Consider the following 14,290-nt stretch of genomic DNA (forward strand, 5'->3'; position numbering starts at 1 on the left):
GAAGCTGTGGTAGTTATGGTCCATTAGTCCTTTGGAATAATCTTTCTCTTGTGTCTTTGGTTTTCTTTATTCTCTGACGGGATGAGACCAGTGGAGTATCTTAGATGGCTGCCCGCAAGCTTTTAAGATCCCAGACGCTGCTCACCACTGTAGAACGTAGAACATTGTCTTTATAAACTATGTTATGCCAATTGAGCTAGATGTTCCCCAAGCCCATGGTCCCTAGCCTTCAGCCCAGTAATTCAGTCCCTTGGGGAGTTTGGATGTGCCCGGACCTATTTTCTTAACAGTCAAGTTACCTCACTGGAAAGGGAGTAGATTAGAAAATGTGTTCAAGGCATTGGCAGCCTCTTACCATTGTTTTTGCATTGGCATCAGCTTCTTAATGCTATTTCTTCCCAAGGGCTTTGTTGCCTGCTGTCTTTGCAGGTTCCCCATTGAGGTATTCCTTATGGCTTCCTATCAGCGTCCCAAAATTATTGTCTTCTTTAATCAGATACTTTTTCAGATCTGTTAGTGACCTGATGGAAGTCTCCCTTACTTACAAGAGTAGGTGTTTACATATAAAAGAAGAGCTTGCTGACTCCTGTTAGGATGTGTAATGGTAATGTTTTCAGTTGGGATACCTGAGATCCCATTTCTAATCCAGGACAGTTGTCTTATTTCTGTGTCTACTCAGAACAGGGGTCAACACCTTAATATTTCACTTCCAAAAAGTGGTTGACTCTCAGTATGCGCTATATTGTATTAAACAGTAACTTACGAGGTTTTTTATTTGTCGGGATAAAGTAACATTTTAAATTGGATAAAGTAATATAGTTTATCCTTTTTTATATTTTAAAAAATATTAGGGATTGAAATCATCTTTACCAGATTACAGAGCCGCAACATACATGATAATATGTCAGATTTCTGTGAAAGTGACCATGGAAGATACCTTTGTTAATTCACTGGCATCACAGCTCATCAGAACATTGACCAAAATCCCCTCTTTGATCAAGGATGGACTAGGTTGCTTGATAGTACTCCTGCAGAGACAGAAGCCAGACAGCCTTGGGAAAAAGTAAGTATAACTGAATTGAGAAACGATGATAATTACAGGTGAAATTCCTTTGAAAAATTTTTTGGAGGTTAAATGATAACCTATTTTTTTAAATGGCCGTTCATTATCTAACTTGCAAAGTCAACATCATGTGTACTTGCTTCTTCAAAGGCCATTTCCTCACTTATGTAATGTTCCTGATCTTATTACAATACTTCATGGAATTTCTGAAAGATATGACATCAGTCCTCTTCTGCGTTACATGCTTCCCCACCTGGTTGTTTCCATCATTAATCATGTTACAGGTATGTGGTTTTGCATTTTGTGTCCAGAAACTTACTTTCTAGGGTTTGATTCTCTTAAAATAGGAACATCCTTTTTAATATCTTAAAAATATTTGGAACATCTGCTATCCAATTATTTTTATGTAACTCATCTGTGTTTCTCAAGAGGGAAAATTTGGAGTGGGAAGCAGGTTGGTTTAAGAGATATCCTTGTAAATTAACCTGGTAACCTGGTAAATTAACCAATATCACCAGAATTCTGTTTTTTAAAAATTACGTATTCTTAAACAGTTTTTACTTGAAAAATACTATAGACTTACTTTTTTAAGTAAAAGTATATTACCGAGTAAACCTTTTTCTTCATATTTAGGTATTTAACGGACTTTAGTGATTCGTTTACAATAAATATATCATCTAATTGCCAAAAAGTCAGTTTTCTTCCTAGAGCCTTTAAAAATGTAAGACCAAGAAAATCTCATGAAAAAAAAAATCCAAATTAAGAAAGAAAAAAAGCCAAATTACTAATAGGAAGTGATGATACATATGTTATTTGTTTTTACTTTTCAATAAATATGGAAGGACTTAAGGAAGAAACACTTGGTCCTATTACTTTTTGTAGAAATGCTAAGAAAAATGTCTCTAAAATTATATCAGTCTTTTGGAAAATAAGATTTACTTAATCAAATGTGGGTTTAAACGTGCGTATTAAAAGCATGACTAGCAAAAATGAAAGTGTATTCCTCTTCTGATGTTGATGAGTATTGTGGTCCCTAGTCTTTAAAGGCAGGGGCACACGTCAGATTTATACATTATTAGTAAATCTGGAATAGAAAATGACAGCTTTTGCTTCAGTATGGAGGTACTGAGGTGGAAGTTTAGCTTGTTTTCAGAGATAATTTATTGAGGTCTTGGTTCATGTACTAACTTCACCACGAACTTAGAATATCTCCTAGGGAAAGAATGTATATTCTCTGGACTTTTGTTTCACTAGTGAAATACGCATGATAATACTTGTTTTATAGACAGTTTCAGGTAAAAGACGAATGAGGGTAATGTATATAAAAATGCTTTGAAAAATATAAACCATTAAATAGGTGGAATACACTTTGAATATAGGTAAAAAGTTGGGTATCATTGTATACATATGTTTTAAAATTATCCTTATAAAAAAGTTTTCTGCTAAAAATAAATGTAATAGCGTGAGCATGTATAAAACATTTCTACAACTCTATTCTAAAATCACTACATACTAAGGAGAAGAATCTGAAGAGAGAGATGGTGAAATCTACAGGAGACACTTAGAAGCTATACTCACAAATATATCTCTGAAGAACAACTTAGACCATTTGTTAGCTAGGTAAGCTATTATTTTTATTTATTTTTTGTTTTTAATAACAACTATATTGTTATTGTATGCCATTGAATCAATTTTGACTCTAGCAACCCTGTATGACAGTAGAACTGCTCCGTAGGGTTTCCTAGGCAACTGACATCTTTACAAGAGCAGATCACCAAGTGTTTTCTCCCGTGGAGCTGCTGGTGGATTCCAACCACCACCTTTCAGTTAGCAGCCAAGCATTTAACCACTGAGCCACCAGGGCGGCTAATAACAGCTGTGTTACTATCATTTTTAGGTGCCGTCAAGTCGATTCTGACTCATAGCGACCCTATGTACAACAGAATGAAACATTGCCTGGTCCTGTGCCAGCCTCACAATTGTTGGCTATGTTTGCGCCCATTGTTGCAGCCACTGTGTCAGTCCATCTAATTGAGGGTCTTCCTCTTTTTCTCTGACCCTCTACTTTACCAAGCGTGACATCCTTCTCCAAGTACTGGTCCTTCCTGATAACATGTCCGAAGTACAGGAAATGAAGTCTCACCATCCTCACTTCTAAGGAGTGTTCTGGCTGTACTTCTTCCAAGACAGATTTGTTCATTCTTCTGGCAATCCATGGTATACTCAGTATTCTTTGCCAACACCATAATTCAAAGGCGTCAGTTCTTCGGTTTTCCTTGTTCATTGTCCAGCTTTCACATACGTATAAGGCAATTGAAAACACCATGGCTTGGGTCAGGCGCACCTTAGTCTTCAAGGTGATATCTTTGCTTTTTAACACTTTAAAGAGATCTCTTGCAGCAGATTTGCCCAATGCAGTGCATCGTCTGATTCTTGACTGCTGCTTCCATGGACATTGATTGTGGATCCAAGCGAAGTGAAATCCTTGACGTTAATCTTTTCTCCTTTTATTGTGATGTTGCTTATTGGTCCAGTTGTGAGGATTTTTATTTTCTTTATGTTGAGGTGTAATCCATACTGAAGGCTGTGGTCTTTGAGCTTCCTCAGTAAGTGCTTCAAGTCTTCTTCACTTTCAGCTAGCAAGGTTGTGCCATCTGCATATTGCAGGTTGTTAATGAGTCTTCTGCCAGTCCTGACGCCCTGTTTTTCTTCACATAGTCCAGCTCCTTGGATTATTTGCTCAGCATACAGGTTGAATAAGTATGGTGAAAGGATACAACCCTGATGCACACCTTTCCTGACTTGAAACTATGCAGTAGGTCACTTAGGAGCTGCTTATTCTTTCTTCATTCTTTTTCCTTCCTGTTCCTCAGACTTAGTTGTTACAATTGCTCTGTATTCAAGTTCACTGATTCTTCTGCCGTCTCAAATCTGCTGTTGCATTCCTCCCGTGAGTTTATCATTTCAACTGTCATATTTTCCAACTCTAGAATATCTCTTTGCTTCCTTTTTATAATTTCTATCTTTTTAGTGATATTCCTTACTTGTTCACGTATTGTTCTGCTGAATGCCTTTAGTTCTTTGTCTATGGTTTCCTTCAGCTCTTTGCGCACGTTTAAGAAGTGAATTTAAATTCTTGGTCTGTATGTCTATGGTCTGGGCTTCTTCATGAATGGTTTCTGTCAATTTCATTTTTTGCTGTGAATGGCCATATATTCCTGTTTCTTTGTATGCTTTTTAACTTTTTGTTGAGAACTTGACATTTTGAATGTTGTAACGTTACAACTTTCGTAATTAGATTCTCCCCCCTCCCCAGGCATTGTGTTGTTTCTTCTTAAGGGCTGCAGTAGTCTGTTTGTTTAGTTATGTTTTCTAACTGTTTTTGTAGATTATATTCGTGGTCGTGTATGGTACCTAAGTCTCTGTTCTGTTATCTTTGCAATCAGCCAGTGGCCTGACAGAGATCTCCTTGAGTGCCAGTCTCTTTCTTCATCAGGTACTCCTTTGGACACTGCAGATGTTCAGCTAGACTCCATAGTGCTGAAGTAATTGATTCTAGTGACTTCTTGCCAGCTCAGGAGTTGTTTTGGTAGGGGGATTAATTCCTGGAGCTTTCTATTCTGCCATCTTCTATGACATTCTCTATGCTATTATTATTACTGTTTTTAAAAATATTTTATTGTATTATTGGTAAAAGTTTACATAGGAAATTAGGTTCTCATTTAACAATTTCCATACTTAACCATTCAGTGACATTGGTTACGTTCTTCACAATGTATCAGCATTCTTGTAATTTCCATTTTGGTTGTTCTCTTTCCATTAATCTAGCTTCCTTGTTCCCCCTAGCCTCCTCTTCTTTGGTCTAAGATAAATATTAACCATTTGGTTTCATCTAGATGATTATTTTAAGGAGCACAGTACTCCTGGGTGGTATTATTTATTTTGTGGGCCAACCTGTCATTTGGCTGAAAGGTGACTTCTGGGAGTGGTTTAAGTTCCAAATTTGAATACTATCTCAGAGCAGTGGTCTCAGGGTTCATTTAGTCTCTATCTGTCCAGTAAATCTGGCCTTTTCTTAGGAATTTAAGTTTCGTTCGACATTTTTCTCCTGTTCTATCCGGGACCATCTATTGAGTGCTAGTGGTAACCCGGCGCCATGTAGTTCCTCAGGTCTCAAGGTAGGGGATGTCATTGTTCATGTAAACTATAGGTTCTGCAGATAGTTTCTTCTTTGAATCTTTGGTTTCCTTCTTTCTCTTTAGCTCTGGATGAGAGAGACCAATAGTTTGATCTCTCAGCTACTATTTTTGACATGCTTTTAATTTACATTTTGTCAGTACTTAATCCTGTAGTTGTGGCGGCAGAAAAAGCAAAAGTAATTTTTCTTGTTAATTGTTAGTGCTTATACATCATATAGGAAAGTTAATGGTTAAGCCTGGTTTGGGCTATATCTAAATATGGTTTGTGGCTGCTGAAAGTCTTCTATTAATAAATGGGCTAAAATACCTGAAACAGTACATCGCAACTGGTATTTGGTAATTATCAACTGCCCCATAGGATTTCGAACTGCCGACCTTTTTGGTTAGCAGCCGTATCACTTAACCGCTGTGCCACCAGGGCTCCATATTGAGGGTAGGCATACAGTAAAGATTATTTCTTCCTACTCCTGAAGATAGTTTAGTCTCCTTTTTCTCTTTTCTTAAATAAAGGGCAACTGGGTACTGTGAAAAGAATGTAGGCATTGCAGTGAGAACTAGATTTGAATCCTGCCTCTGCCACTTCCAGTAGAGTGGCATTATTAAGTTCTGGTGTCAGACTGCCTGGATTTAAGTCTGCCATTGTATAACGTTGGCAGGTACCTAACTGCTGGTGTGCATTATTTGTTCCCCTTGCTCAGAGGGTTGGTTTGTGAATTAAATGAAAGTGTATGCATGAAGTGCTATTGAGAGTTTGGGCTCTGGAATCAGACTTTGACACATAAGGGATCACCAAATGTTGGCTGTTGTTGCAGTTATAATTTGACCTCAGGCACAGTGTGTGATTTCTTAGCCCTACTTTCTGTATCTGTAAGTATTACAAGTTATATCTTGTAGCAGTGTGACAGAGATAATATTTTTAAAGTACCTAGAACATAGGTGCTCAGTAAATGGTAACTCATCTGTGCTAATATTTTTGTTTTGTCTTGCAGCATTCTTTTTGAAGAGTATATTTCATATAGCTCACAGGAAGAAAGTGATTCTAATAAAGTATCTTTGCTTAATGAACAGTTTCTTCCACTTATTAGACTTCTAGAAAGCAGGTAAGTTGTGTGTGTTTTTCCCCTTCTTTAATGTGAATCTGCTGTGGTATAAAGATATGATTCCCAAGTCATAATAATATAGCGAATTGTAAAGAGACTATACTTTTTCTTTTTTCCTCTTTAGAAAGGGATGGATGTAGGAATTAAATATTTTCGAAATATAAGAGGAAAATAAGGGTTGTATGTGGACTGTGGAGAGTATAATTTTTTATAGAGATATTATGTTTTTGCTATTGGAGTATATCATTACTATTTGGTTTTATGTATACTATTAAAATTTGTAGGTTATTAAGTCTCAGTCTCAGTAAGTTTTTAAAATTTTGGTTTATGTCTTTCCTTTATACATGGTGTGTATGTTAATAACTTTATTAAAAATAATGAATTAACTCTTTGATTTCTTCCCAGATACCCCAGAACTTTAGATACTGTATTAGAGGAACACCTAAAGGAAGTCACAGATCTAAAAAAACAAGAGCTTTTTCACCAATTTATTTCTCTTTCTACAAGTGGAGGAAAGTATCAGGTAGGCTGTTCTTCTCCAGAGGAATTATGAGCGGAGTATATTTGTGTGATTATTTGAAGAACTGCAAAAGGCAATATGCTTCTTTTCCTACCCTCTTGAGAACGTTTCATAGAGAATGACATTTATAGTTTGCTCAGTTACCTGCAGTAAGGTTCTGAGGCAGGAATTGAATAATTAGAGACTGGCATAGTAATTTTTAAGTAAGTATGAGCATGATACTTGTTTCAGGAAAAAGTATTGTGTTGGGTACTATACGTGACGTTCATTAGCAGTCACTAAGCAAGGGCTTCACATAGGCTTCTAGTGTTCCTTATCTTTCTCTCAGATCTGCAATGTCTAATATAGTGCTCACTAGCCATATATGGCTACTTAAATTATCGATTAGGAAAAGAGGGTTGCTTTTTGATTTCGTGATCATGTTAGAACTGCAGAAATTACCTGGTGATTGTACCCTGAATCTTTTTACTAGAAGTTTGACATATCTAAGCAGAAAGCCTTATAATTAGCCTTAAAAATAGATCTTATGAAGAGAAACATGATTAGTTTTTTTCTTGCATAAAAACTGCTATCTTTAATGGTGTTTTAATTCCAAATCTTAAATTAATGAACTGCCTTCTCAGTCTAATTATATAAGTAAACTAAGTAGTCATTCATTTGAATATCACTGTTGTATCATTTAGATGAGTTGCATTCTGTCTTCAGTGATATACTTTTTTGATTAATATTTCTATTTAGGTGCTTTTCACTTTGGAATCAGGTATACATAAAGAATACAAAATTACTTCATATAATTCTTCACTAAAGTAAACCTACACAGACACAAGTTTACACAAAATCATACCCATAAAATTAGTGCAAATCTTGGATTTCTTGTAACTTGTATCATGTTGTGCAGAAAACATTTTGCTTTACTTGTTGGTTTGTGAAATTGATAGTTGCTGTTGAATATGTTGGGCATTCTAGGTGATTTTTGTCAGGTTCTTGTTGAGCGTATGCTGCTCAGATCTTATAGTGAAATCATTTGATAATTACGATGAACCCTACAGTTTTTAGCAGATTCTGATACCTCCTTGATGCTCAGTCTGAATCATCCACTTGCTCCTGTGAGACTTCTGGCCGTTAATCATCTGAAAAATCTCATGGAAACATCAAAGGTTTGTGTAAAATAGCTTTTATTTGTTTTTGTTTTTTTCCTTATGATGAGCAGTGCAATTCTAGAATACGACACTGAAGTTACTACTTAGGATTGATGTTATGTAATGATAGCGATGAGCTGAATAAGGCAGATGGGTGTATTTTGGACAAAGATTTAGGACTGTACATTCCTGTAGCCACCATTTTAACCTGTACATGCCCTAGTAACAACTGTTTTCATATGTTTCTACATTGTAAATTATTAGTTTAACTTCAGTGTTTGTCAAACTGGAATTTATAAGCAGATTCACAGAAGTTCACAAATTCTCAGAGACTTTGTTAGTTTTGATATTTGATTTTGATAATCTTAGGTTTAAGAAGCATATTTTGGGTCATCTGAATGATAACTTTATAACGAGCACTGCTCTGTGATCTTAGTGCTTGCAGTTTCATTTGTATTTAAAATTATGGTGGCTCCAAATAGTACAGAAGGCAGATTCAATTTGTAAATAATGCATTTACACCAAAGTGATACTTTATAGAGACTGTGCAGTGATTCAAATGGAACAGTGTTTCCCAAACTTGCATCCTTCAAGCAAGACCTTCACAACTTTTGGTGTGTTTGCTTGCCACTGATAGTATTTTCTTAAAAAAAATTTTTTGGCTTGTTTTAAATGGACTCGTTATTTTTTTTTATATAATCTCAAATCGTGGATTTGAAGTGTTAAAATACTTTTTAGTGTAATTAAAGTAGGAATACGTAATGCATAAAATAACTCATATACCATATTTGTATATTTGGAAAATTTCTGGAATAGAGAAAAGTGGTATCAGGGTTTTTAGTAGCCTGCAGTAGTATAAACATGCTGAATTTAAGAACTTGTGGCATAGCTATTAGAACCAGATTCATATTACAAGTAAAATTTAATCTCAGCTAAACAAAAGTATCACATTAAATTAATTTGAGTTTTACTGATTTTGTAGGTCTTTTTATATCTGACTTACAGATTTTTGTTTGTTTTATATTTTAAGTAGGTTTTAAATTGGTATATAAATAATAAAATAATTTAAAGCAATATGAGGCTCTGTGAGCTGTTTCTTTAAAGGGGTTGATGTAGTGCTTCAGTTTGAAAATTGTTTCCTCATTTGATTCATTTCTAATCTGGCACACATTGTTTCTTTCACAGATTGTGCTGATAACTTTGTCTTACTGACTTATTGAATAATTGAACTCATTGAATACTGGTCTTTTTTGTGCTAGAGAGTTTTAGCTATCTAGGATCCCTGGCGGCACAGTGGTTAAGAGCTATGGCTGCTAACGAAAAAGTTGGCAGTTTGAATCTACTAGCTGCTCCTTGGAAACCCTATGGGGGCAGTTTTACTCTGCCCTATAGAGTCGCTCTGAGTCGGAATGACTCAATGGCAGTGGGTTTGGTTTTGGTTTTTAGAATAAAAAGGGATTCCTGGAACCTGCTGATGTTCCTGAAGCTATTCTTATCCTTTCTTCTGTAACTCTTAATCCTTTCCCCTGTCGGGCGATGGATTTGGTTAGTTTTTTAACGGAAGGCTCAGAGTACATTCAAGTTAAAGGCTCAGATATTGTAATTGCAGCTAATGCCTTTCTTTGCATGTCAGATTTCGTTTTCCCTTCTCTATCATTGATAGTACGTAAGTTCTAGTATTCCAGATTGGGATATTTGGATACTTGTAGGAGCCCTGGTGGCACAGTAGTTAAGAGCTCAGCTGCTAACTCGAAGGTTAGCCTTCCACCAGCTGTTCCTTGGAAACCCTATAGGGCAGTTCTACTCTGTCCTATGGAGTTCGTATGAGTCGGAATTGGCTTGACAGCAACGAGTTTCGTTTTTTTTTTTGTTTTTTTTTTAATGCTTAAGGAAATTTTGGTGGCATTGACACATGAAACTTCGACTTAAGTTTTGTGAATTCTAGGGATTTTAGTTTCTCTCCCAACAGAGTGACCTGTTTTTCATAACATTTTTCTTTTTACCTCCTCCAGGTAGGAATCTATTCAGTTGTCAGTCTTTTTTATTTATTTATTTTTTGTTACTTTGAAAAATAGGATACCTAATTTTGGCACACTGGCTTTGCAATACTTGTCCTTATCCTTATAAAAATCTAGATAACAGTAATAGCTAACTTTTAACAGTACTTACTACATGTAAGGCACACACTATTCAAAGCCCTCGCATATACTATATAATCCTCTCACAACCGTTTGAGATAGGTACTGTTTTAACCCTGTTTTCTGGATGAGAACCCAGAAAGTTTAAGTAACTTACCCAGAGTCACACAGCTAGTAGCAGAGCTTGAGATTTAAACATAGGCATTCTGATTCCATAGTCTATGCACTTCAGCATGCAGACTCTTATTTTAACCAGTTGAATTCCTCAGTGGAAAGATTATATTTGGATTATACATCTTATTTGATTATGTTTTCAGTGGAAACTGGAAAAAGTTTGTACCAAACAGAATCTAAAAAGACTGTCTAGGGATTATCTAGTTCAATGCAAGTGTGCTTAGATGTTTGAGTGTCTCAGCCAGGGCAGAGCCTGTAATCCTTGACTAGTTTTCTGGAGTGCTTTCCATGAAACCCTGCTTTCTTTCTAGTGGAAAGTCTTACAAAGTTTTTAGCAACCAGAAAATTCATATTTTTTTTCTATTCCCCCAGGAGAGTATTGATGAGTCTTTCATAAAAGAAGCTGTTTTAACCCGATTAGGTGATGATAGTATAGATGTTGTTCTGTCAGCTCTAAGTGCTTTTGAGGTGAGTGAATTTGTTACTCGTTGAAATGTAATTTCTGTTTATAAATATTTTCTTGGCCCTTCTCACATAAATCTGTGCTCTAAGCAAGAAAATATTTCAAATTATTCTACCACTGCAAATTTGTACTCTGGAGAGCACAGACTAAGCCTGGTTAGGGGAAGCACATGAGAATAATTAGACTGTATAATTTGATGTATATGAAATTTCCTCAAAAAGGATAAGTGCCTTGTAAATTTTTATATTGCTTTTAATATATTTTTATCAATGGTAAATGTCTTGGGACCATGGAAAATTAGTTCGTGAATGTCACTTTTGAAAAATTGCTCTCATAAACCTTTTAAGTTACACTAGGATTCTTGGGAGATAAATTCTTTAAAATTTATTATTTTTTGAAGTTCACTTAAAAAGCACTGTGTGTATTTGAAACAAATAAGATTTACTCATTGATTTTTTTTTTTCTCCTAGATTTTCAAACAACACTTTAGTTCAGAAGTAACTGTTGCAAATCTTCTGAACCTCTTTCAAAGAGCAGAACCTTCAAAGAATAGGGAGTGGTATGTATTCATTTCTCCTTATATTCTTCTGAGTTGATAACATTTTTGTTTCAAGTTCACATTGATATTCTTTTTTTTTTTTTAAACTTTTTTTTGACTTACAATTTAATTATATGACCTTTTGGCCATGGTAGTCAAATGGATCTTAATGTGATACTTTCTTCCATTGTAAAAGTAATTTGAGTTTGTGAGGATTTGTTATACTATTCTCTGTGTTTGAATTTTTTTCATAATAAACATGTAAAAAGAAGTATATAATGTATGAGATAATACTGAATTCTGAGAAGTAGGATGGGAGGGAGGTTAAATTTTGTACTTTATGTAGCTATATATTTGATGTTTTTATAAGAATAACATTTTATAATTTAAGAACAGACCCAAATATATTAAACAACAGTAATTTCAGAGGCACGTGATCCTTTCTGTATTAAGTATTTGATGAATTCTGGTTATTTCATTTTTGGCACCTAAGCTTTTAGCATGAGAAAATGACTAAGCATGTGTTACATGTTTTTGTATCCGCCATATCAAGTTCTTAGCAGATAGGAGTGAATGAGTGAATCTCTGACTTCTAGTGGGGTGGACATTTAATGCCATATATTTTATGTTATACTTTACCTAATGATGGAGTCCTGGTGGCGCAGTGGTTAAGAGCTCAGCTGCTAACTAGAAGGTTGGTAGTTTGAATCTACCAGCCAGTCCTTGGAAACCCTATGGGGCAGTTCGCCTCTGTCCTACAGAGTCGCTATTACTTGGAATCGACTCGGCAGCAACACGTTTGCTTTTTTGTTTTTTTTTATTTGTTCGTTTGTTAACCTAATGATGTCTCAGTGACCAGTAAGCTACCTCGTGATAAATGGAGAAAAAATTGAAGTGTCAAGGATTTCATTTTGTTTGTATCCATAATCAACGCCCACGGAAGTAGCAGTCAGGAAATCAAATGATGTATTGCATTGGGCAATTCTGTGGCAAAAGACCTCTTTAAAGTGTTGAAAAGCAAAGATGTCACTTTGAGGACTAAGCTGTACCTGACCCAAGCCATGGTATTTTCAGTCACTCATATGCATGTGAAAGCTGGACAATGAATAAAGAAGACCAAAGAAAAACTGACGCCTTTGAATTATGGTGTTGGAGAATCATATTGAATATACCATGGACTGCCAGAAGAATGAACAAATTTGTCTTGGAAGAAGTACAGCCAGAATGCTCCTTAGAAGCAAGGATGGCAAGACTTTGTCTCACATGCTTTGGCCATGTTGCCAGAAGGGACCAGTCCCTGGAGAAGGACATCATGCTTAGTAAAGTAGAGGGTCCTGGAAAAAGAGGAAGACCCTCAAAGAGATGGATAGACACAGTGGCTGCAACAGTAGGCTCAAACATAGCAATGATTGTGAGGATGGTGCAGGACGGGGCAGTGTTTCATCTGATATACATAGGGTTGCTATGAGTCAGAACCAACTCGGCAGCACCTAACAACAACAGTGTCTTCAAAAAAAATAGATTTGCGAGGGTTAGAATTTAAAATTATTGTTCCTGCTAACTTGTTTATCAGCGTGAACTTTAAGTAATGTCTTGGTAGCTCTGGCATTATTTTTGATAAGGAGGCCAGGGTATTGTTAGTTGAGGTGAAATAATGCAATGTTGAATTTTTGCTGAATAGAAGTATGTGATGTGTTTGTCAAGCAGATGTGCATGCATATCTTTTAGGTACAAGGTACTTGAGATAGCAGCAGACATATTAGTTAAAGAAGAGATCCTGAGTGAAAACTACCAGTTGGCAAATCAGGTGGTGGTGCATTTGCTGCCGTATATGGTCATCATCAGTGATGATAAGGAATCTGCTGAGATGAAAATTGCTGTATATTTATCAAAATCAGGAATTTGTTCTCTGCACCCTCTATTAAGAGGCTGGAAAGAAGGTAAAAAAATTGTTTCTATAGAAAAAATGAATAGATAAAATTTGAAAAGAAGTTAAGTACAGTAAAAAAAATTGGCTATAATTGTTATTTTAAAGTTGTATTTGTTAAGTTATACACCAGTAAGATTTTTTAAAAATTTTGTTAAAAAGTATACAATGAAAAGGAAGTAGACCTACAGACAGATTCAGATTTGGCTAAAAGGAAAAAAACAAACAAACTTCATAGGAAAATAGTAAAGTTTCACCTGCATTCCTTATTTCACATGATTCTTTGGGTGAGTGTTAGTCACACAAGTGGTTTCTTTATGCGATTTTCTTTAACAGCTCTTGAAAATGTGTTTAAAAGCACAAAGTCAGGAAAACTCACTGGTATAGCAAATCAGAAGATAATTCGATTGTTGGCGGATAATATAAATTCAGGGGATCCTTCTTCAATGTTAAAGATGGTAGGTATACTGTCATAGTCCACCCCTAGATTTCCACCTCATAACTGCCAAGTTCTCAGCTTTTGCTTTCCTGGATTCTGCTGCTTCCGCTGCTGCTTCTGCTCCTTCCTCTCCTCCTCTTCCCTCTCACCTTTCTCCTCCTCCTTCCTCTTTCTTCATCCTTCTTCCTCCTCCTCCTCCTTCTCATTCTTTTTTTGGTATTCTGAGGACTCTGTTGTTTTGTTCTAAACATGTACAGTGTTGTTTAGTATATTCTGCAGGTTATTTGAAATCCTTAACATTTTGAATCAGTTTTTTCAACGTGATTCTATATTGGACCCATAAGAATAGTGTGTACATTTCAGTTGTTTTTCTCTCATTCTCATTTAAAATATTAGAATGTAGCCATATTTTTTGTCAGAAGAGTAAAATATAACCTAAAAGAGGAGAAAAATACTTTTGCCTTAATAGTAAAAAGCTTTTGTGAAAGTATTAGGTTTGTGATTTTCGAAACATTTATCCAATTGGGAAGTGCAGTCATATTCTTTACAATTTCTGAAATTGTTTGTTTTTGTAATTATTTAGAAATCAG

General features: G+C 35.6%; 1 protein-coding gene across 2 annotated transcripts in view; it reads left to right on the plus strand.

Annotated features, from left to right (window-relative positions):
• HEATR1 (HEAT repeat containing 1) overlaps window positions 1-14,290 on the plus strand; it is a 57,528-nt gene that overhangs the window by 8,191 nt on the left and 35,047 nt on the right. For both annotated transcript variants that reach the window (XM_023727988.1, XM_004372794.3), the window contains exons 7-16: window positions 852-1,063; window positions 1,214-1,347; window positions 2,581-2,683; window positions 6,252-6,362; window positions 6,768-6,885; window positions 7,932-8,039; window positions 10,706-10,801; window positions 11,267-11,355; window positions 13,063-13,274; window positions 13,598-13,719. In XM_023727988.1, the coding sequence (XP_023583756.1) occupies window positions 852-1,063; window positions 1,214-1,347; window positions 2,581-2,683; window positions 6,252-6,362; window positions 6,768-6,885; window positions 7,932-8,039; window positions 10,706-10,801; window positions 11,267-11,355; window positions 13,063-13,274; window positions 13,598-13,719 (1,305 nt within the window). The remainder of the gene's footprint in view (window positions 1-851; window positions 1,064-1,213; window positions 1,348-2,580; window positions 2,684-6,251; window positions 6,363-6,767; window positions 6,886-7,931; window positions 8,040-10,705; window positions 10,802-11,266; window positions 11,356-13,062; window positions 13,275-13,597; window positions 13,720-14,290) is intronic.

Source organism: Trichechus manatus, unplaced genomic scaffold, assembly GCF_000243295.1.
Source record: "Trichechus manatus latirostris isolate Lorelei unplaced genomic scaffold, TriManLat1.0 scaffold00021, whole genome shotgun sequence".
In the NCBI taxonomy this organism is placed as follows: Eukaryota; Metazoa; Chordata; class Mammalia; order Sirenia; family Trichechidae; genus Trichechus; species Trichechus manatus.